Source organism: Opisthorchis viverrini (genome assembly GCF_000715545.1).
Source record: "Opisthorchis viverrini unplaced genomic scaffold opera_v5_83, whole genome shotgun sequence".
In the NCBI taxonomy this organism is placed as follows: domain Eukaryota; kingdom Metazoa; phylum Platyhelminthes; class Trematoda; order Opisthorchiida; family Opisthorchiidae; genus Opisthorchis; species Opisthorchis viverrini.
In genome coordinates, this window is record NW_008751739.1 from 832,242 (window position 1) to 853,917 (window position 21,676).

At 43.3% G+C, this 21,676-nt stretch overlaps 1 protein-coding gene across 1 annotated transcript; it reads left to right on the forward strand.

Annotated features, from left to right (window-relative positions):
* Positions 1–14,763: 14,763 nt before the first annotated feature.
* On the forward strand, positions 14,764–21,054 carry T265_04807 (hypothetical protein; the record flags this gene model as incomplete). The annotated part of the gene is made up of 2 exons (XM_009169645.1): positions 14,764–14,818; positions 20,777–21,054. 2 exons carry the CDS (start codon positions 14,764–14,766, stop codon positions 21,052–21,054), a joined length of 333 nt encoding a protein of 110 aa, XP_009167909.1.
* Positions 21,055–21,676: the final 622 nt, after the last annotated feature.

The following is a 21,676-nucleotide window of genomic DNA, read 5'->3' on the forward strand; positions in this document are numbered from 1 at the left end:
AAGCCTCCCGCCTTGTCCACTTCAAGCCGCTCGGGATGCTCAGCTGAGCCCGTTTCGTCTTCCTTGCTCCGAAAAAGATAAGTTATCTAATGTTAGACGATGAAATCATGATCATTTGTGCCTCACCTGAACCCCTCCAGTCCAGACACTGCATCCAGCTGGGTGGTAATCTGCCTTAATTCAGACTGACCATTGTTGTCCTTGCATACTGAACCACTTAGACGACATAGATCGGAATATGCCCGAATTTTAGGTTTTCACGCGAATGTGTCGATCAAGTGATGCTTCGTTGAGGCGTAAGGTGACTCAAATCCCATACGCATGTAAATTGATACACCGGCCGTCACAGTCTTGTGTGTGCCTAAGGCTTTACGCTCACACATACTGTTTCAATCAGATAACAAAAATTCGGATCACAAATGGAGTCAAGATGGCGTCGGTATTGGGGAGGCGTGAGCCATGAATGTCATTCACTCTGGATTGCTTCCCATTTCACCAAATTGGTAAGCTACTAAGTTAAGCCGGAGTAGTGGTGCTGTTGCTCTTGCTGGCGTAGTTGATACTCTCGTCATCATGTGAGTTGCGGCGCAATCGACTCGAAGTGCGACTGGAACTTACTGAAGCCTATTGGGGTTAGGCACGAATAAATCACAGAACAGTTGATGCAAACTTGCTTGATTCAAATTCATCTCCTTTGGAGAAAGCATTGGTGACACTCCAAATGACAAACCAAGCGCTTTCTGGTTCGTAAATCCGATGGCTCTGGAATTTAAGGGTCCATATTTGAGTTGAATCTGAAGTAGGCCTATGTGTGCATGTCCATGGGCTTACTGCTCCAGTTCGGACACAATCAAAGCGCCCGTAGTCAAATAGGGTTGCCAGGAAATTCGCGTAGTGAGTTCCGCCTTCCCAAGTAGTGGTTTTCTCTACTCTAAGCATCCGTTGGTGAATATAGAACTTCGATTCTGCGCGTGGGACAATTAAACCAGACAAGACAGGGAAGCTAAATGGCAGATATCCCTCTGGAGGAACCGTCCTCAGGAAATGCACCCCTTATAGTACCTACGTTTGGCTTGTCTTTTTGTGTTTTTATTAAAACTAAGGACTAACCCTCAGCTCAGACACCAGACCAAGTTTTGAAGCAAAGTTCCGCTGAAATTCATCTCAGAAAAAGCCAAAATCTATCAACAAACTTGTTTAAACTGCTTTCGGGACGGCACAATGACCGTTTTCTTACTAATCAAGAACTGGTCTTCTCGATAGATCGGATAACTTGTCAGCGATTGACGTTAAATTTGACCAAATTCACATTATGTAAGGGGTGTTGAGCTGGTTACACTGGAGACGAGACTGCTACCTGAAGTTTTTGAAACATACACAGAAAATTCCATCCTTATCGTTCACGGTCTGCAACTGCAAATCTACACTAGACCGAATGCGGCCAAATCTGGCCGCACGTGAGCTACGGTATCTGCCAGCTTCACGTAGTGAAGCTTCCGCCGCTCACTGAATCTAATGGGATTCAGCTCTTGTTGGAATCATCCTTCCAGGTACACACCAACTGGCTAGTGAGAAGCACATGTGGAGCTGTAAAATGAGTGTCATATCAGATGTTTTTCCCATACAATAGAGTGCGCCAGCTGTGTAAATTGAATGACGGGTCAGATTAGACCAATCAGTTAAATGAATAGCCAATAAGTAACCAGCTGATTCATAAAATTGTGAGCACGAAAAAGGTGCGGAATCAATGTTTTACAAATCAACATCTCTGAAACTGGGCGTAGGACCTCTCTACAACGGCCATTGACGTTGATAACGGAAGTTCCGGAAGTTCCAATGAAGTGGATGCACCAGAAGGCATTGTAACTAGGGGGTCCTAGTGAGAGTTGCAATTACTAGCTGAATTTAGTGGGAGAACAATGCAGCTGATAACTCGTGGAGGAAACTCCCTTGGCTTTTGCGTCAAGAAAGACCTCTTTCTCCATCAATTCTCGCAGTCTCCCATATATACTATTCTTGAATTTTCATTTTGTAGCAACGTGTGTCGGTCGTTTGGTTTCTAATCCGCTGGAACGGTGTGCGTAGAAAAAGTGTTTTTTTCATTCCGCATCCGTAACTTCTTTGTCCGATCAGAACCGATATTTTTGGATAGCCCCTGGGTTTGATCCACCAGGGAATACTGATGCTTTCATATTGGTGTAAGACGCAAGTTTAGCGGAAAGCTGCCTCGAATGAACGATCCCACGGACTCACCATTATCACAACGTCAATCGTATTCTAAACTGCTTCGTTCGCTGACGTATTCGATTTTTTTCAGTCTGTAAGATGGCGTGAGCGAAATGCAACCTAAGGTTTTTGCGGTCACTGGACGTATGGTCCGACGATTGGTAAACAGAACACAATGACGTAACATGAGATACCAACTTGTGTTCTGGACTTTTTCTGAAGAGCAGCTTCTGTTTGGGTATCATCCAAAGGTATCAAAATCTGTAATTTTATTATCGCCCCCGACAAAGCACTTGTAGATTGTAGATGTTCCGAAGATGAAATCAGGTGTCAACTGCTTCAACAACTGAAATGAATACTGATTTGATATCGTCGAGGAAAAGATGCCATGGGTAAATAAGGAAACATAGTTCAGAAACTACGATGAAGTACGCATGCGTCTGCTTGGAGAGGCAGTCGGAAGTGAAACCAATCGCAGGGAGCATTTGTTCATTCTATTTGGTCGGACGTTCGATCCGCATTACATACCGGGTGAGACGTTTGTTGCATATAGTAAGTGAAAGTGTGCCCTTGAGTCGCGATGTAATAGAACTAATGTGACCCGCTATCACTATGGCATGTACTCTTGCTATTCACCTCCATGCCTAAAGTTCACTTCGATAAATGCACAGGCTGTGGTGCTGTATCGCGTACGTGACTGATGTGCAGATTGCTGGTACAGTCTTGAGCAATGCAGATGGTGAGATTTTACACAGTAGTACTCGGCATGAGCACCGTACTTTGCCCTAAACTTGCAAAGTAATCCAACTCATTTCCAAATGAAATTCTGTCCTGTAAGTGGAAACAAGCTATGCTGAAAAGCTGAGAAGCTTTTTCATCTTTATTTGGAAACATCAGCAGTGCGCCTCCAGGATGTCTCGAGCCCTCAACCTCACGGCTACTAGTTTCACCGCTTAACAGGAGTGGCCGCGAGTGGCTGCTAGCAGCGTGATTGACACCCACTTAAACGGGATATTGCGCCACTCATCCTTCAATCACGAAATCCACACCACCTGTTCATGTGTTTACTGGTTCTTTCAGTGACGACTTCTCAGGAGGACGTTTCAACCGTCGTGTAAGTTATTCCTCTTTCTGAGCTTGTTTCTATCCGTTCTTGTCCAGTCATGCATAGTAAAGCATATTCTGTTGATTTCAGACAGAAATCGACAATTCCTACAAAGCATCTTACAAAATTCTGAAATAAAAATGTCTTTTAAAAAAGTGCATAGGTTCAAGCCAAAATACATTCATTGGGCTGACGGAGTAGTCGATTTATTGTTGTAGGCCAACAGTGCACTTTATTTGGTTATACACCTGCGTTGTTCAGTTTTTATGTGGTGCTCAACTATTTTTCTCTATTGGTGCGTCTGAGAAGAAACTCATCATTATTTCCGTGCTCTTTGCCGCTATAACCCAACGCTGCCAAGTAAACAGTTTCGAACTGCTTTGAAAAAGTCGGCAACTTTCTGTCTTGGCTGTTTATTTGCTTCGTATAACCTTCTAGACAACCGCAAACTAAAAACATTTTCTTTTGTTGAGAACAATTGAAATAAAATACTTGGATCTGATTCCAAATGATTGGTTACGATGGTGCTCACATAACATCCCGGAATTCACGACAGTCAACTTGAGTTGTGACGCGTAAATGGAAAATAGTCCGGTAATCGCTTTTACTACTGGCTGCTCACTGCACAGGTCTAGCAGTAGCTTAATTTGCATTTGGTAATCCCGCAGTCAAGATTCAATCCAAATCTACCTGAATAGGATCACTAGCAACTTAGTTTTCAATCCTGCAGTCGCCTGGGTTACTGAACACCACATATTCACAATAAGGGCAACTAACACTAGGAGTTATTAGCCGTTCACCTCCACAAAATCAAGGCACTGGTAAGCGCTCTACTCGAGTGTCGCAGATCTCGTGAATGGTTGCAAAATTATTTCGTTTTCGATGTGTATCACTGTTATGGAAACGAACCACTCTGGATAAAGTCGGGAAATTTTGAAATGATATCCGGATGGAATATAGGTTCGCTTGCTTTTGTATCCTAAAGACGCTCGGTTCACACGCTTTTGCATCTTATATCCTAATAAGGACCAACCGTACAATGCAAATGTTTGAGTAGCTTATTTCGAGTATATTTTGCTCCAGTTCAAGGGCACGCCTTCCTTTTGGGTCCGAGCCGCACTGCCAGGGTCGACATTGCTATGCGACGGGTCATACATTGCAGACAGCATGCTCAGGTTTATTTGTTGCTTGACAGAATCTTAAGGCTGGGTATTTGCCTCGCTACCTTCAACGGATCTGTGGGTTTTCTGTGGAACGACGGTGAAGACATACATGAGTAGGTGTGGTTCATTTTATTGAGACGCTACACATGGCGTAACTGTCTGCGCTGGCTGGATTCACGATCCACTTGTACTTGGTTTCATCTTGACCGAAGAAAAGTAGTACTCTTGATAGACTACATTCGTTTTGTTTACACAACAGCTCTCCTTCCTGCGCAAAATTTCCTCTTGGTAGGATACCAGAAGTGCGCACTTCAATTTCTTCAATATACCAGGGCCAGAAGTATCTATGCTACCTTACTATTTCACCTGACCTAAAGGGAACTTTTTGTTTACGGTTAAGCCAATGGGTAATATCTACTCTATAAAGCGCTGTGTGTACCCACTCACACTTACCACCTTGGTTCTATTCCGTTTAATTCCCTACCAATGAGCAGATTTTGAAATCATCTTTGAAGTCAACTCTTAGCTGTTATGGTTAACAACCCAACGATGACTCCCAATATCATATCGCAAATATTTTTTAATGGGGTGAAAATTTGCCAACGTGAGGTTGCTGGGACCCAAGCTGGGAACATTTGGACTGCCACCCAAATACCGGACACAGCGCTCAGTAGAACACAAAATCCTGCCCCGTAAAATCACATGTATGTGAAGGCGAAATTAAAATTGAAGCGGGTATGGTGAAGTTTCCCATTTTGAGTTAAACTAAGCTGAAATACGACGAAAAATTGTACTCGGATTTACCCAAATTGCTTCACATGCTTCCACCAAAAGTTGCAAATGTCATAAATTCCCATTCATACCAAAAGGCGATCAAATGCATTTCACGCACACTGAACCCTCCAAAACTGGTCAATATAATCGATAAATCAATCGAGGGTTGGTGAGAGTCAGTCACACTCATGGAATGTCAAGTCACCCGTGAGAAACGCACTGATGATAACTCCCAAGGAGGATGAAGAATTTGTACAAAACTTCTCCACCTTTCAGCATAGACTGACTTTAATTGCAGCCTAAAATCTCGATTAAAATTCAAGCTTTGCAAAATGGCAAGTTTAGAGGGTCTCAATAAATGAGCTTGGCTTTTAACACCAGAAAGGCATAGAGGAAAACTTACAGTTAGGGACAAGTAACCAGTTTGAAGAACAGCTTGCTATAACTAAGAGTTCACGCGAAGGCGACACTTAGCCAGATCGGAAAAGAAGCGTTAAAACGGGAACGATGTGTAAGTTTTGTTGACCTACTGAAAATAAATGGGCACGTTCCTGCACATCGTGAAACAAAACTGACACGTTCAGACTGAGACGAGTGTCTGCTATATTTTCCAGGCGTCCCATATATCATGGAAAGTTTCAAGTTACAACACAGCGTCGTGGGCAACTTATCCCAAGGATTTCTACAATCTCGCACTTTCCTGTCATGATCTAAAGTGGTGTCAAAATGGGCCAGCCTCGGGACTCTCTGAGTACTAAATTTGACATCCGTGAGGGTACGAAAGCGTGACACGGGCCAACAGGTCAACCAACGAATCATATGAGGGGAACACTTCATTTGCTTGCACGAATCTATTCATAAACAGATACCGTGCATGCATTGGCTAACTGATTGATTGATGGTTCAAAGCAAGGTATGCACTACGCAAGCTGGAGAAATGATGCAGAGTAATAGTTATACGTGATTACTTCTTACAAGTTTCCAGTGCAAAAGACTGATAATGAACATAAGATGAACCAATGAAACATAACTTTTACTTTCCAAGGGCAACGACACGTCGTTGTGAGGAAAATTCCCAGAACACGAGAAGGACTGAACATCTTCAGTTGGTTCTTGAAGAACAGCTTAATCTCAACAGTAGAAGCTTGGCAGAGCATAGAAGTATTACGGTGTCTTTCAGAAACAGGTTCCAACTTCGGAGGTACGTGTGAGATACGCAACATCTAATACCAGACACACCAATGATGGTGGAATGGATCACTAGCCCTCGGAACGAGTCAGTTCATTTTATCATCAGACAATAAATACTTTACATCTACCGCAAATCGCCATACTTTGCAAAAGAGCCCCAGTATAGAAACAGTCACCACCAGTTCGACGCACACTTAAATGTTTAAGTGTACCAGGTGAAATACACTCATTTGTAAACTCATTTGGTTTTAATGGGAGACTCTGTATGTGTAATTCTATTCGTTCTGTGATGAGTCTGCCCATGTGGACGTCAGCGTACCTACCTTATGCACTGTATTGAAATTTGGATTGATCTCCCAACTAACAATAAAACTCGCACATCAGTTCAACCCGGTGTGTGCCTCTACACAATTCGGGCCGATAGCGAAGCTAACCGGTCATCAAATCCATATGTTGGTTCTTGTCACGTTTATTCACGCCCCATGGGATGGGAAGCGATCGATGTAACTCTCTCGCCCTGCACATGGGTGTGCACCACACAGCAGACTAAACCTTCTTTCACATGGATGCAACAGTGCACCGGTGCAGCCGAGTCAGGCCACCCAAAGAGTACTGCGTATCGGCTCGCTTTACAGACAGACCACCTGAGTCGGATCGATCAGTATGTTAACTTAGCAGTGTGAGTGCAAAAAGACAATCAGGCTCCACGAAACCGAGACCGCCAGCTGAACGATGGATGATTTACGGGGGGCTGCGCATGCAGCAAGGACGCCACACCGGAGAGCCTTTGTCACTCTGGCATTGGAAAGATGGAAACCCTGCATTGGAACCACAGATGTCCCACATGAGTCATACAATCCTATCGATTGCAGTTTCGGGTTTGAAGATGAGTTGCGATAAACTTAGACGTTTCATGAGAAATGACAAGTACGTTGCATCCTTTGGCAGATATTAGGCCTTGTTCAAACTAATTTAGATGCGTCCTGTCAGGTTAAAAAATACATGGTAGTCGCTGCTAGAAGCACTTGTTGCTGACTGGAACTGTGAGCGGATTTGGGAATTCTCAATGAAGATTTCATCCTGTAAGTCTATGCCGAACAGCCTAGAAGCACTATACAGCTATTTGATTATTATTGGGAATCATCAGCAGTGAGCATCTCACGAAACCCCGGGAGTTCCCGAGCCCACGGCCTTTAGGCTAGCAGTTTGAAGATTTAGCCGTTCGGCCAGGAGAAGTTGATCAGTCGTGTGATTATCTCGCACTTAGACAAAATATATTGACACTCACCGGAATCCCCATCACGTGGTCACACGCACTGACTGTTTCCACAACTGATGACTTTTCATATGAAGGTTGCTCGGTCGATACTCAACGAGGTCATGTGACTAGCTTGCTAAGGTGGCCATGTGAACTATGTAGTCCTTCAGTTAACACTAAAATCCGAAGACCCTACTTCATATTTTCCGAACACCAGTGTAGTCCAGAAAATTACCTATGAATTGCTGTTGCGCCCATCAATACCTTAAGTCTGATAGGAGTCATAACGGAAGTTTCGCATAAAGTGGGAGGTATTTTAACTTTGTGAAGTCTCTAACCCTTCCATTGGACACTGTCACAAGCGGAATGTATAATTAATGAATTTGATAGCAAAATCCATTGCTAGACGAAGGACGTATATGGGTTACTGACTTTCAACAGCTACACGATTACAAGCTATCCGCGGCTGAAATACTACACTGTGGACAAGCGAAATGCCGGACAGTGACACTTAGGCCAAGGTGAACTTGTGATCAAGCAATTTAATGAAAATTAATGGATGTCGCGCTATCAATCCCTTGCGGTAAAAAGATGTCCAGTTTGTTCAGTCTGTTGTACGCGTATCGATTTATTGTGTTTGTCCTGCGTACAATTCAGCAAAACATTGGCTCTCTGTCTGAACCTGGTGCGTGTTGGCGCCTCCTTTCATTTGGTCATACACACTAGTCTTGCTGTCTTGGTTTTTGTTTGGTGTGCTGGTTAACTGACCGAACCCCCTTTAAAATCAACACGCCGGAAGTGGCTAATACATAAACAGCAGAAACTTTTTCAAAGCCTAAAACAGCAGACTGGTGGGCTGTTAAAACGAACTGAATTGTCATCCTCAGCATCTGTTATTCGGACTGTATACAGAAAAGGCAACTTGTACAAGCCATTTCTGTACAATAGATTTCATTTACAGAAAACGCTTATAACCTGAGAAGAGTGTTTCTTTAACAATAGATCTGTTTTCTGCGAAGTCCTAAGAACATGCGCGCACTTATGGCATGACTACAAATAATTACAGTCTGTCGACTCAATGTGTTCCAAATGCATTGTCACATGAATGATAGTTATTGCCGTTTCACATTTTCACTTTCATACCCAGTAAACCAGTATGATTAGAACTCTGTCGAGGTTACATTGATTACAAAATAGGCGCACTTAAGTGAGGCTTCCTATTATTCTGTCTCCACATGCAGTCAAGCACACACACTTCCACGATGAAGTTTTTTACGAAAAAAAGTAAAGCTGTGAAGTCTGCTTTTTCCGTAACTCTGTCCTGTTTCGTTGTCAGTACGTTTCAGCTCTCGGAACACCTTTCTGAGTTAAATTTCTGCATTGCACCTTCATGCATCGACCAACCACAGGTTAAAGAATAAGAAAGAATAGCTTCAGTAGATCAGTAAGCGAAGCGATATAATGCAAGGGATTAGTTGGTTCAGTGTGAGCGGTCGCTCCCACTCGTCACAACACACCTTCTCTACGCTCTAATGATCCCGAGCTCGGTCATCCTATTCCAATCCGTCATCTTACTCTCTCAACCTCAGACCATATTTAGCCTGATGCCGCTGTGATTGCATCCGTTGAGTTGGGAGCAACGTTTTCCTTTCAGAACGCGTGACGCCGATATTTGGAGGACAGAGATAATCCGTCATCCCATTGTCACAGATTATTCCCAAGGCGAGCTGTTTGGTATCAGGCAAGTTCCCTCACACAACTTANCCTTTCAGAACGCGTGACGCCGATATTTGGAGGACAGAGGACAGTCATAGAGATAATCCGTCATCTCATTGTCACGGATTATTCCCAAGGCGAGCTGTTTTGTATCAGGCAAGTTCCCTCACACAACTTATATTCTTTGCAGACAGCTGAGATCGCACTCCAACGTGTATATGCCACTTTCACAAGCAGTTGACAGATAATAAGTAAACGAGAATGATGAACTAATCCCCACTCTAGAACAGCTCTATACGTACACATCAGCCGGCCTCGAGAGAGATGCGCAGTATGGTGTGGCGTGCAAGGGCGAGCCACCGGTAGATTGATCAGAGATTATTGCCGATTGTGAGTTACAGTTTATACAGCGTCTTTTAAAAGATAAAGATGGTGTGTTTCAAATTTAGCTGTTCTTTGGGTGGAGCAGAATTTCCATCAGCATAAATAGAAAAAATTAAATATCAAAAAAGAACGGTGTTAGATGTGTCTTCTTGAAGAAAACTACTCAAGAGTTTGTTGAAGGCCCTTTAAATGCTCACAAATCAGAGATTTAGCTAGTGTACATCCCGTTAAAACCGTAACGGGGTGTAAATGAGTGTATTTCGGGGATATCAGGTGCGATTCTCTTTCTACCATGCCATGGAGGTATTCGGGCAATCATCTGACTACTCGCAACTAGCCAGGGTGTTTTGTCTGGGTAGTCGTCGATTCTGGCTTAGTACCTGATAAGTACAAACTCAAGGACTTGTAATATACCTCATACAATACCAATAATACGACGTAATATAATACAGGATGAAAGGATACAGTGTTATTACACAACATAATATAATACAAAATACGTCACATAATATAATATATAATATATACCATATACTTCCTACGATATATTTTCAGTTCATGGTTGATGACAAGTGCGGTGGCGAGTTGCTCAGGTGGTTGGAGCGCGAAGTTACTGATCGCAAGGTCTGTGATTCGAACCCAACCTCCGCCTCTCGACTTCCCCTGTCTAGGCTTGGGCAATCTGCTGTATCCCAGCCCTTCCTTCGGGTGGCATAGCAGCTAGGCACTGAAGCGGTGCTGCAGCCGAACGATGAGGAGTGCGAACGGATTACCTTAGTCGGATTGAAAACATTCATGGGATGAATACTGATATCAAACATTACTTGTGCAAAAATATGGCAGAAGAGAACTTTGGCGATTCACCACTTGGCGATAAAATGCTTCAACGAACTATTCAATTAATTGTATTTTTGAGTGTGATGGACTTCCATCAAGTTTTGGAGCATAAGTAACGTTGAACAAGGTAATCAAATTCTTTCACAGAAGACTTCGATACCAGCGAGACGGTGTACAAACCCATCAAACATTGGAGTAGATGGGGAACCTGGTCATCATGCTCAAGAAATTTTATCATTCAGTGTTCAGAATAACCAAACAGAAGTTGTCCATCCCGTACACCACGTGTATGGATGAGATTTAACTGCATGACATTATGTAAGGTCCAAACATATCACTTTGCCTTCTTTTGGAATCCAATCTAATACAAATTGTGCTCTGCAGTAACTTGTCATAGACACTTTTCAACGAAGCTATCATATATCCGGTTTCCTACTGAGGCAAATGTAAAAAGACCGTGAAATTGACCCTAAAACCGGGTAGTTACTGCATTCGTCGTCTCTAAAGTGGTATAATCAATTCAAATCATCACTCGCATGATCTTTTTTTGCAGGAAGATAGCTTTGGTCTTATTGATCCTTAATTGGTGCACTGAAGGGAGTGATCGAGTGACCAAATTCTAGCCCAACCCATCAGCATATTCAAGGTTCTTGTATATCCATGAATAAAGTCGTATCATCTACAGGATTTGTTTTGGGAAGTCGATTTAGTGATAGACTTTTCGGAATGATTCCGGCTGCAACTGGGAGGTCCTGTTTACCGTGCCACATGTGTATCGATCATCCGTGCACGTCCGGACTCACTAGCCAGACATGTAACCTTGATTGTTTTTGTCCAACTGGTTCCTCGTTGTGCCTGTTTACACAGCGCTTGTTTGTACTGTTTGTTCAATTAATCGTACAGGCCGGTTTCGTTTGGTTCGTATTAGTCTTTTTATAGATTACAGTAGATAAGAACGAAAATATTCTACCTATGCTTTTGAACATACATGTATGGAGTTTGCTTAAATTCTAGGATGTATGCGTGTCGTGGATCACGTGAGCTGCGTTATTGTGCGCACATGTTTCTTGTTGTCTGGACACCATATGGTATGCTACAAAGATCACGCCACTGAGGATGATGTAACCAGTTAGTCAATCAGTGTTGATTTGCTCTCTACACTGATGGCTAACTTGTCACAGACAATGGCGAGATCTCAGTGAGAAGTTATTTTGACAAAACCAGCTGGAAGGAGTTGTTTCAACGTATTGGGGTTAGCTGAATGAAATTTTCGGTTGATTCTGGATAGGCTTTTTGACTGCCGGGGACTGGATTCACGTCTTCATGATGGGGCTGCTATGGGAAATTCGCATAATTTATTGCGAAATAACCAGGGGCACAATGGCGCCTATTCTCACTCATTCCAATGAATTAAAATTTAATCATTAGAAGTTCAAGACTAAAATTGTTCCATGGTTTGTGGCCATAAATCACGGGTAGTTCCCAAATATCCATATATATTTGCATGTGCTTTGTATGTTTTAAGGACCCGAGTCCTGCAGAGACCTCTGTTTTATGGTATACATCATGTATTTATCAACTCAGAAGTGGAGGGCCGTGGTTCCCACTTTGGTGACCGGATGAAATTCCTATCAAAATCCGTCCGACAGTTTTTCATTCTCTTCCTCAAATCTCGAAGCTTGTTCAAGTTTGGCTAAATTCCCTTAGTTTCTGTGTATAGTGTAGATCATGGGTTCTGGAGAGGTGGCTCAGTGGTTAGGGTGCGAATTTACTAACCGGAAGGTCCGTGATTCGAACCCAACCTCCGCCTCTTGCCTTCCCCAGTCTAGGCTTGGGAAGCCAGCCCTTGCGCTTCCTTTTTGCGGCATTGGAGCCAGGCACCAAAAGGGTGTTACCGCTCAACGATTAGCTTTATTATCATGGATAGAGTCACAGAGTTGATGAGGTTCAACTTGCTAATCGGCTGGATAGGTATTGTGCGTTCAGATTTCACCCAAAAAACAAAAGTTTCGTTTTGACACCAGAATGTCTCGGTCATCATCAACCGAATGAAAATTATGTTTACCGATGTTGCACAGTCTCCTTTTCTTAACCTTATTTCGACTTTCCAAGCTTTGTTTCAATCGCTTCGCTTGATTCTACTCGCTTCTCTCGACTGGAGTTGAAATCATTTTGATGAATCTGTGCTTGTTGGAATAGCGTTTTTCCTTCAAACAACAAATACTCCTCTAGTCTAGTCGTTTGGGAGAGCCAGGCAATAAAGTTTTCTTAGATATGTCAATCTGTTCCATCTTCCATCATTTTGCGCTAACAAAATTGTGATGGTGTGTGATGATGGGAGCAAGATTAACCTGTTTCACAGAAACCCTTCGAGCACAAGCGCTGTTCAAAAACGGTATGGAATACGTCATTATCATATTGTTTAACCTGATATTCTTGCGTAGGTGTCGATTGGTATGTAGCACGTGCCAGTTGAATGCACCTACTCTCCTGCGTCATGGTGGCATACGTAGTACATGTGGAGCCGAATAACGTGGGCAGCCGGATGAGAGCAACTACCTAGTGTATTGCGTTTGGTCTGACGCCGACAAAGTGTGAAAAGATAAAATAGATCTGGCCAGTCACCAAACTATTGGAACTTTGAAGTAAGATGGAATCTACGAATATGCAAATGTTCCGAGTAATGTGTGTTTGATGGTGTGGAGATGACCGACTGGTAACAATGAAATCCAAGACGAAAGGATGACATACCATAAAAGAGTCAGTGCAGATCCCTGCAAACTGCCATGAAATCTTTGTCCCTACTTCGTGTTTATGTGGAATTTTCCGGGTTGGAAATTATGTCAACTTCTGTACAACGCTTCTGACTTTAAGTGTCTGATTCAGACACATCGAACTCGCTGGAACTTGCCAATTTGGAGAGTGGGGGTGTTATATCTGCTGATTCGCCAATCTGTTGTATCTGACTGCTGACCCACTCCAGTGCCTAATGCAGGGAAAAAACTCACAGAAAGGAACACAACCGCTATATTCCGAACAAGGGAGTGCGAGAGCGTGAGTGCTTGCGAGTGCAAAAGTACAACGGTCTCAAGCTATTTATTGGAGGGACACTGTCTGAACTTGGTCCAGTGCTCTCGCACGCGGTCTGGCTTTGGTACGAGGCTGCGACGAGCCGCATATTGAGGGGGGCGGTCTAACCTTGATCAAAGTTGACTCTTGCTGCCTGGGTTTGATACAAGGCTGTGAAGCCCTGCATATTGAGGGGGCGTTGTCTGTCTGGTCAACATCCAGCGGGACTGAGAGTCTCAGTAGATTTTCTGCACTCAGTGGGTGCTTCCCCCCTCCTCGATAGGGGGTTACTCCTACTGCAAAAGCTATGCCCACCACATCTTACGCATCCTCTATATGTAAAACGTAATTCGCTGAGTTTCATATAGAGTTGAAGAGATAGCTGATTCCGTTTGGGAACGCCTACTTGTTTTGCGTTTTTAGGGCGTCTGGGTAAAAGAGTAGCTGGTTGTTTTTGGAAAAATATCCTTGTCCCTCTAGAGGGAATGTCATGTTCTATTGGCTTTTATAGTGACTGTGTATCAGGTTTACTTAGAAATGTTAGAGCGCCAATGTGACCGATATTCATTACAAGAAAAACTACCGTTCCACTTCGTGATTTTCAAATGCGAACACTGTTTTCTTCCTGAGTCACTAAAATATACCATAGTTTATGGTTCGCTGAATTGGCCTGTTTTGATCACTGTTTGTCTCACGACAATGTACTTTCAAAGAGAGTGGATCATTAAAAAATGACGGTTTGGATTTTCTTTCATCTTGGTGGGGTTGAAATGATCTGGCTTTGTCGGCAAAAGTGTAAATAAACTCTCTTTTTCATGAAGGGAACTACTCACAAGGTTGCTGAAAACTCTTCGACAGCCCACGACCGGTTTCGCCCTTCTGTTTTGGGCTCATCAGGTAGGCGCAGTCCCCGAGTTTCCATCAACCTTATGTTCTAATTGAACCCAAATTTGACTGTTTTTGCAAAGCATTTGCAAATCAATTTGGTTTCCACGAGAGGCTAAACTGAATCTCTTGTTCATGATATTCTACAATTGAATATGCTGCACACAGGTCACCTCATGTTTCAGTTGGCACGATATTCCAGATATCGCAGTATGTTTTCATGAAATTTTCATAAAATTTCTATCCAAATGGAGCGACAAACAAAGATCGTCTTGACATCAGCCCATACTTTCATTTTTTTGGTTGTGCCGCAACCAACTGGCCACCATTCGCCGCGGTATGTGAATACACTTCCTGTTCTCTACTCTTGCGCTAAACATCACTTTTGTGAGAGTAAATGAGTATCCAAAGTGAGCCAAAAAAACACGAAGTTGTTAGCCCGTCTGGCTGATACGCCTGCGTGGGTACTGTACACAGTACGAAGGCCACACGTATCACACGTGCGCCGCCTGTGCTAACACTCAACCTCTGCTCATTCACATGTGAATGAACATTCTTGCGAAAATGAATTTGAATCATATGCCGGAAGGGTTGGTGTGAGTGACTTTACCCGCATAGTGCGGTAAATCTGGATGTAAGCAGATTCTGTAAGCAGATGGCCACAGGTTTCTTCGTCGCATGACAGACCTCACATTGTCCGGCACGGCCAAGATCTGTGAGAACGTGAATGGCATGTAGACGGAAAATTACTCGAGGCTCGGTCCGGCAAGCTTCAAAAATATTATCCCATTGTCGAACTATGACGCTTTAGATCTAAGCCTGTCAAATTGTGTGGGAAATAACTGGTCCATCCACTTGCAACCACTGGGTCCCCTCTGACTTAAAGGTCATGTGACTCGAGGCGGAGAATCTCATCATCAGTTCCCTGAGTAAGTTCAGGTTAGGACGCAAAGAACCGTACTCTGGGAACTGGATGACAATTCATACTCGAGTTCACTACTGACCTATCTTGATCTTATGAGTGGTCGACTGTGCAGGAAAGATCACTTGTTGTTAGCCTTCTGTCACTTCAGTCTCTCTTGTTATTCAGTCTCATCTTCTGAGGCCCATTTGAACGAAAACGTGCTGAAAGGGTTTTCACTCTTATGAGTGCAGATAAATTAGAAAGTGTTATGTATAGGCATTGTATACTCCTTCTATCAACTGAAAACGGGTCCAAAAGTTCCACCTTATTCTGGCAGACTTTGCCGCGACTTCATTTATTTCAACACCGCCAACTCCATCCATCAGCACGCTCTGTAAATTCAGGCCAAAGCAGTAAGCAGAAGTGCTGAAGCCGTGAATCCACAGATCCTCGCTACAGATTCGGAGGAGAATGACTGGCGTCAGTCGATCGAAACTTTGTCCTTTATTGTTTTCAATGTTGTTGCTACAATATTTTACGTGTACGGTTAAGACATGGAGCAACCTATGATGAGAATCCTACAGTTACCTGATGTTTCGCTTTATCCAATAAATGAAATTAGAAAGATGATTTCGTTACTCAGTTAGGAAAACCAACAATCGCCAGGCTCCCGTAATGAGAAGTTTGTGCGGACTACTTTTATTGATCCTCCAGTATTCGTTGAAACTGAGAGACAGCGTTTGGGGTATTCCAACAGAGCTTGAATATTTGTACGCAGTATTTGTTATTTTCCCAAGAACTATCCAAGTTTGTTGCCAAAGTATAATGCAGTCCAGCTGACGATCAACCCTAAAACTGCAATCAACATGCTGTCCAGACTGAGTGAATCAGCTGAACCAGTTCGTTGGCGCCACTGAGGTGATCGAGTTCTTGTGTATCACATTCGCATAGCTGAAGAGATATGAGCATCGATGGCTCCTCATTCAACGGTGAGTGCACCGTACGCAGGTATGTATGCACGTACTGTGAACTGGCAGACCGGAAAGCTATGCTGACAACTCTGAGTTTTTGGAAGCAAATGAACTGGGGTGTCCAGTGTGCAGGTTTTGCCGGTACTCGTCCGCTTAGACACAAGACTCAGACACACCGCACTGTTCACTGAGGTCAGCTTCGTCTTTCACTGGGGCAGTTTGTTTCAGTTGGATCTTTGCAGTTTCTTTCTACCTGAAGTTAGTTTTTTTTCATTTTCACTTTGCACTTTAGTCGACTGAAGCACTTTTGTATCACACCAGGCAGCTCCATCGTTATATCGTGCAGTTGCTTGAGAGAGGCAGGATGCGTTGCCACACAAAATTCTAAAGGTGATTTTTCTAAGCTTGTCTGCAGCCTATTCACCAAACCCCGGCTTGTCTACGGAGACGAACGCTGTAGCCAGTCGATTCGTCGGTTCACTTGCTTGCCAGCTTGGCTTACTATGGTGATTTGTCGATAATGAGACTTTGAAATCAGGTTCGACCGATGCACCTAATGTGAGAGTTAACAGTTAACAGTGAAAACTCTAGCGTGTGAACTGGCAAGTTGGACATTCCGGTGCGCTCTGGGCTTCAGCGTGTCGACTCATATGCTGACGTAGCAAAGTTGTCCAAAATACAACACTCGTCTCCATTTTTATTCTTGGGTGACAAAAATTCACCGTAAACGGTCGGCCGGATACGCAACAACCAAGAAATGACTGCACAATCGCGTCAGTCTACTTATATCATCTCACTGTGGCTAAGTAGTACTCGAGCATCAACCATAACTTAGGAAAGTTTATCAGGCGGCTATCCTAAGCAAAATGCGTTCACTGTGTCACATGCTGCCGCCTGCATCGTGAAGCAAGAAAGCAGCTAATTCAGATGTTGAATCGATGTGCTGAGAGATATCTGTGTTTTGTTCCCCTCCTGCGGTGCATTTGGGTTGCAAGGGTATATTATGACAATCCGTGGTACTAGATAGTAGCGTGATTTCGAGTGTTCAGCAGATTTTCCAGTGGGGTTACCGGTTGACGTCAAATAGAGTTCTGAATCAGTGTTACGTTCAGGTAGGCAGGAGTTTTCCGTTTCTTGCGGGGCGTTCTCTTTATGCTTTGTTCTGATGATGAGACCACAGACAACCGATGGCTATCAAGTAGATGGGCAAAAAACACATGGATTATTGTTAATCTTTTAGTGTGGCGGTTGATCGACTTAAGGAATGGAGAGTGATTTCGCCTTTCTCCTCCGGTGCTTCCAGTAAAAGGGAATTAAAGCTCGCAGCTCACCAATCGAATGGCATTTGCTTGCTGTGCATCCCCGTATGAAGTTGTTACATTTTATGAAATGTGAATGCCTCATTCGGTGCCTTTAATACGTGTACTCGGTGCGAGGGTGGTTGAGCTACCATAATACAGTTCGTTCAAAGGGTATGCAAGCCGATCACAGACCTGGCATGTTGTTCCAGTTGGCTTCGGTAGTGCGGTTCAGGGTTATCCACGTAGTTACCGTTTAACAAGTCAGCCAAACCCATATGAGAGACTGGATTTAGATACCAATAAGTCGCTCGTAACTACTCATCTCCAACCAGACCAGTGTAGTATACACTGCCACTGGATTCCGTTGGTCCGACATTCAGAGTATCGAGTTCCTCTTCAGAGAGGCCTCCAGTCGATTCCAACTTAACTTGCAGCGAATTCTTAATAGCAAGTTATGGACATTCATCACGTATTATCGAACAAAACATTCATTGTTCGGCTGACCAACAGAACATCGTTTCGATAAATCCAACAAATGAATTTTCTTGCAGTCCACCCAACAGGCACTGAAAGGAGTTGCTGGTTCTGCGTATCCTACAGGACCTGCATAGCTAATAAGGCAAGCTATGTAGCTCTACTTTGGATGTGACAATAAACTGATTGGGTAAAGGAAAAGATAAACTGCCAAAGAGACGTTGATTTGTGTCTCAAGGTGCAATAAACGCATTCGTGAAATACCTCAAAGCGAATGGACAGTTATCTGTTTTGGTGGACGGTTCGAAGCAGACCTCTGAGATGAGGCTGGAATTCGATTCAAAAGGTAAGTGGTAATCACATCCAAGACTGATATTTTTTGTCAGCAAATAGTATTTCACACTCCACCTGGAAGTTAAAAGGACTCCAATAGAATAGACGGATCAAAAGAATAGAACAACCCAACTCCCGTTATTCTCGACCCACTTCTTTGATCGGTGTGCAAAGCACTTTGGTACAGTTTTTGACTAATTGCGCACCAGAGTTCGAATGAGGATGCACAGAGTGGACGGTGGAATGTAAGCGTTGTTCTAGTTCAGTCGCGCGAATTTACGGACGCAGATCATCTGATCAAAACAGCATTTAGATGGTCAAATCATACCAGAACCCTAATTTGTTACGTTGCCTTTCGTTAGTCTGCTGGAAGAGTAGCTTTTGAAATTGCTTTCTGTGCAACCCGAGGATGCCACTTTGGCCCACTTCATTAAGGATGTAGACGTTGAGGGATGGGGGTTTGTAGAGACTTTACTTTGCTTAGTTGACTTCCCAACCACCACTTATTTTGATCAGTAAAAGTATGCTTAACGTTTCCGATAGATTTTGTTTACGCTGCTACCACCTGCAGCACCGTTGCATGTGTAAGATCTTGGTACATATCAATTGTTTTTGTGATAATGTGATTTTCTACAGCATTTTCACATTACGTAAAATAAATACACCTGCAACTCGCTTCAGCTGACACCCTCGCGCGTGCACAAGGGACCAGGACTCAACAGGTCGAGGGACCTAACTGTGCCAGGACACTACACTTTTCACAAGCTAAGTTCTCTACACAATACTGACTTGTGTTCAACAGTCATTGTAGTCTTTCTACGGTTTACGAATCTCTGCTATTCAGGAAGTATGGCACACATGGACCTGGGTATTGAATCACTTAAGCGGAGGCTGGATGTAAACACTGCACGGCAAGTTAGCTTTCCTTACCCGGAAAGAAATGTTTGGATGCACAATTCTCAGAGGTATTGGATGGTCCCTCTCTACCTATTCGATAATTTGATCGTGGGTGAGTATTCCCCGCTTTTGGAGAGTGGATCAATGTACTCATTTTGAAGGGTAACTCTAACAGCATCAAACTTTTCCTCACCATTCACACAGCTGGTGAAACGATGAGGAACTGAACTAATCTCCGGTTAATAACAGTTACAGGTGATAAAAGTTTGTGGGTCAGTAGGGTTTTCCCTTGAGTGAACATGCACACTGTGAAACTTTGTACGAATTAAAGGAGCAAGCGCATAACCACTTCAAAGTAAAGCGAAATCCGGATACAAAAAGGCTGGCTATATTAAAGACATTGATTGATCGACGGAATCTCCCTTAGGATATTTTTCATCAAACTGACTTTCTGAACTACGTTGATCAGCGTTGTCACCACTTCATACGGCCAATAGTCGCGAAATATGGTTTGTAGTTCTCCCTATGATGCTCATTTTAGGTGTAGGATGATTTTGTTACTGCATATCCCCAACTGCCACTGGACTAGGCTTTCATGCTGTGAAACGCCAAAAGCAATGGTCAATTGTGACATAAAAATTAGTACACCCACGCCTTACTACTTTATACGCGAGCTGCCTCAAGGTTCACAATTATGTGGATTCTAGTCCGTCCTTTCTAAATCCATAGCTGATCATCTCACCACAAACGAAGTCTCCTCAGATTTGAACTAACTTTCTTTGATTTTCTGCTTTGAAGTCCCAAGGCCAGTCAGGTAAATTTTAATAGAAACCCGGTCCAATGGTCCCGATCATCATTCCGGAAGTTGGCGTGGTTATGTGGCGACCTTATTATTGTATTGAGAACAAGATGGACTGCTTTAACAGTGACAAAGTGAAGTACGCGTCTGAATCACTGTGCTGCTAGTCACCAGAATGGGATCAGATAAAAATACACCTAAATACACACTAATCGGACAACATGACTGAAGTTAAGCATTCATTCTCAGTGTCCTCGCCTTGTTCAGCACGGTCACTTGCTTTTCTTTGATATATGCTTACATTCATTGCTGTTGTGAGTACTAATCAGTAAGATATCTATCCAACAGTTGAATGACCTGTGTCTTTTACTTCACAGGGTACGTGTCCTCATTTAGTCCCGCTAGCATGTGCTTTCCTCTTTTATTTGGCCCAGGATGGTCATCTGGGGGATATTTCTAAGCCATGATCGGCGCTTGTATAACATTCAGCCGAAAGGAGACGGGACGGACAGTATGTTTTGGTATTTGACTACGCCGGCTTCTCTACACTCATGCGAGCTTCCCGTGTGCCCTACGCTCTGAAAGAAGCCATCTTAAACTCGACATATTTTTTCCTGTATGAGTGTAACAGTAGTACGACTGGCCTCCCTGTCCATGAAATCATGTCTACTGTTGAAGTTATTACTCCTGGTCTGGAAGTTACAACTATGGCCCTTGACTTTAGAACTCCTTCCGTTCCATTGAAATGGTTCAGTCCGATCCTTTGAGATAATGTAACACTTCCTGGTAAACGACAGCCAGATAAATAGTGCAAATATTCGGAACCGGAAGTAACCTTCCTATGTTCCCACGCCAATTTCGAACTGTTTTTTTCACAGCTGTATACTGAGGACCTCATAAAGGATTGAAGGGGTTTAACAATGTCGACATTTTTCGAGAAATACAATCATTTGCAAATCAATTTGGTTTTCACGAGAGACTCAACTGAATCTCTCTTTAATGATATTCTACAACTGAATGTGCTGTACCCAAGCCGCCTCATGTTTCAGTTGGTACGATATCCGGGATATAGCCTACCTGATGAGCCCTAAGAAGGGCGAAACCGGTCGTGGGCTGTGGAAGAGTTTTCAGCAACCTTGTGAGTAGTTTCCTCTATAAAAATGTTGACCGTCTTTTTTGAGAGATCCGAACGGCTGCAGAACTGTACACAGCGCTTCCCTACGCATTGAGCCAAACAGTTTCATGATTTTTATGAATAGAGTTTATAGCGGCTGGTTCGCTCTGCGCATTCTTATTTCAGCCGATGCGCCGCAATATATATATATATATATATATATCAATGGCACGTTTACGTCATTTTTGTCAACAGAAATATAACTTCGCGCAACG